The following is a 2479-nucleotide window of genomic DNA, read 5'->3' on the forward strand; positions in this document are numbered from 1 at the left end:
CCTGCGCTATCTATACAATCATACCAAAGCTGCAATTAAAAAACAACTCAAACAACCTGGGGGGTTTGCCGACCTCGCGGGGGGGTCCGCGCCGACGGGGAAGTACGCAGAACTGTTGCTCGAGATATGGCGACAACAGAAATCGCTCAAGGAATATAAAGCAGCAGCGGCCGCGCGATGCCGCGCCGCGGGCGCGGGGAGCGCGGACTTGGAGGAGCAGAAAGTGACGATCGCCGTGACGTCGTCGGGCATATTCGCGGACTCAGAAGAGGTGCGCCCGCCGCTCTTTCTCCCCGTGTGGATTTAACCCGTGGACGCGTACGCGTAGGGAGACTGGATGCACGAAGTCTGCCATGTAATCTTCGACGCGGCCATCTTATTCGCCGGAAAGCCGTGCTCCCGCGCCGACGTCGAGCGCAAGTTCACGAAACTCGTCACCAATGTCTACCACCAGCGGGCTATTGACACCATCAAGTCTCACTTCGACGGCGCGTACCATGTGGTCGCTGGCCTCGCGCGCCTTCCCCGCGCGCTGCTGACTTCGCAGAGAACCCACCATGCGGAGATCAAGGCCTTCGTCATCGACAAGATCGAGAACCCGCTGTCCCGCGTGGACATCATCGTGAGCCGCAGGTGCTGCCACGGCATCCCTCCGGACGAGGGCCCCATGATGGGGTGCAGCGGCCTCTTCCACGCGCTCCCCAACACCACTGTCCGGGACGACGCCATCCTCGCCATCTATTTCGCGTTCCCCGGCGCGTGCCCCGACCAGCGCGCGACGGTCGTGACATCGTGCTTCTAAATCGCCTAGCGCCCGCGCGCGCGCGGCGACCGCTCGCCATGGCCGACTCGGAAGACGAATCAAGCGCGGAGTTTACTGATCCACGCGAAGACGCCGTCGAAGGAGCCGCCGGGCCACACGCCCGCGGGGCGCACGCTGCGCGGCGCGTCGGAGGCCGCGATTTTGAGGGGATCCGCGCGAATCGCCTTGAGGAAGCGATCGCAGCCCCGCGCGTCGCCGGCCGCGCAGGCGTGCGAGCACGGAACTCGGCTAATGAGCATGATCATCTCGAACGGTCGGTCCGGCTCGTGATAGTAACGGACGCAGAAGAAGAAGAGCCCGAAAACCATGGCCTTCATCTCCGCGTGCGACCGAGACCGTTTGGTGGCAACCACCTCGCGCCGGGCCTCCTGGACCGTGAAGCCGCAGTCGAGAAGCCGGTTTCCGAGGCGTCCGACGATGCGGCAGATGATGTCTCTTTTGGCCGTGAGGAACCGCCTCGTCTTCGGGTCGTGGACCGTCTCGACGAGTTCCGCGAGCCACGCCATCGCGCACGCGACTTTGTTGTCCTCCTCGAAGAACTCGTCGGTCAGCGTAAAGGCCAGCAGGCGGAAGACGACGTCGACGACGGACGACTGGAAGCAGACCCGGAGGGACCGGTAGTGCTTGTTCTGGCTCGTGAGCACCAGCGTGAGGTCGCGGTGCAGGTCGGGGACCTTTTTCAGGCCTCGCAGAGCGTCGTCACGTTTTCGCTTCTCGACGGGGGCGCTCGCGGCGTTGCTAAAAAAAGCCGCCGAGCTTGGCGACGAGCGGATGGTCCGCGTCCAGCACGTGAGGCGCGGCCGGCGCGTCCAGCGTCGGGACGGCGAGCGCGACGAGCGCGGCCGAGGCCGAGGCCTCCTCGGCGCGCGCGGCGGCGCAGCGGCCGCAGAAAAAGGCGCCGTCTGGGACCGTCTCGGAGGTGAGGTCCACGCAACCGAAGTGGAACCAGCGGTCGCAGTCCTCGCACTGGATCATGAGCGGCGTGTCCCGGAGGGCGCACGCGCCGCAGTGGAAGTCGTCGCCGTCGTCGGCGTCGTCGGCGCCGGCGGGCGCGGCGCCGGCGGGCGCGGCGCCGGCGGCTTCGTCTTTGGAGACGTCGTTGGAGGCGTCGTCGGCGGACGCGTCGGACGCGTCGTCGTCGTCGTCGCCCTCGGCGTAGGAGATCTGCTTGCGCGACTGGCCCGAAGACCGCCGCGGCGCGACGGGCGCGCCTTCGTCGTCGGACGCGTCGTCGTCTTTGGAGACTCGCTGCTTTTTCGACGTCCGTTGGCGTCGATTCGCCGCTCGATCGCGCTTCGCCGAGTCCTTCAGAGACTTGGCGACGCGCTCGGCCTTGGCGGCCTGGTCCGCCGCGGACATGTGCTCGAAGGCGCGGATGTCCGCGTCGGTGGGGGGATTGATCGCGGGGAAGTTCGCCTTGTCAGCGAACATCGACGGCACGGCCTCGCGCCAGAAGCGGTCCTGGGCGTGCGCTGCCAGTTGCTCTTCGTCATAGTTGCCGAGCCCTTTTCGACGTTTCAAGCCGACCTTGCTCGCTGTTACAAAGACTGTCCAGTGGCGGTGGTAATTATTCCAGCTGACGTTCATGTACTGCGACGACATCTCCGGCTTCGACTGGAGGACGCCGCCGATGTCGGCGTTCGTCGCGCGGCAATG

The 2479-nt window shown here is 65.8% G+C and overlaps 1 protein-coding gene across 1 annotated transcript in view; it reads right to left on the reverse strand.

Annotated features, from left to right (window-relative positions):
* Positions 1 to 2425, reverse strand: part of AURANDRAFT_68528 (hypothetical protein) — a gene marked incomplete at both ends in the record, with an annotated part of 12351 nt that extends 9926 nt beyond the window's left edge. The window contains 2 exons of the mRNA XM_009044226.1: positions 1177 to 1497; positions 1733 to 2425. Of these exons, the coding sequence (XP_009042474.1) occupies positions 1177 to 1497; positions 1733 to 2425 (1014 nt within the window). The remainder of the gene's footprint in view (positions 1 to 1176; positions 1498 to 1732) is intronic.
* Between the last annotated feature and the right edge of the window lie 54 nt (positions 2426 to 2479).

The sequence above is a fragment of the Aureococcus anophagefferens genome (assembly GCF_000186865.1).
Source record: "Aureococcus anophagefferens unplaced genomic scaffold AURANscaffold_194, whole genome shotgun sequence".
NCBI lineage: Eukaryota > Pelagophyceae > Pelagomonadales > Pelagomonadaceae > Aureococcus > Aureococcus anophagefferens.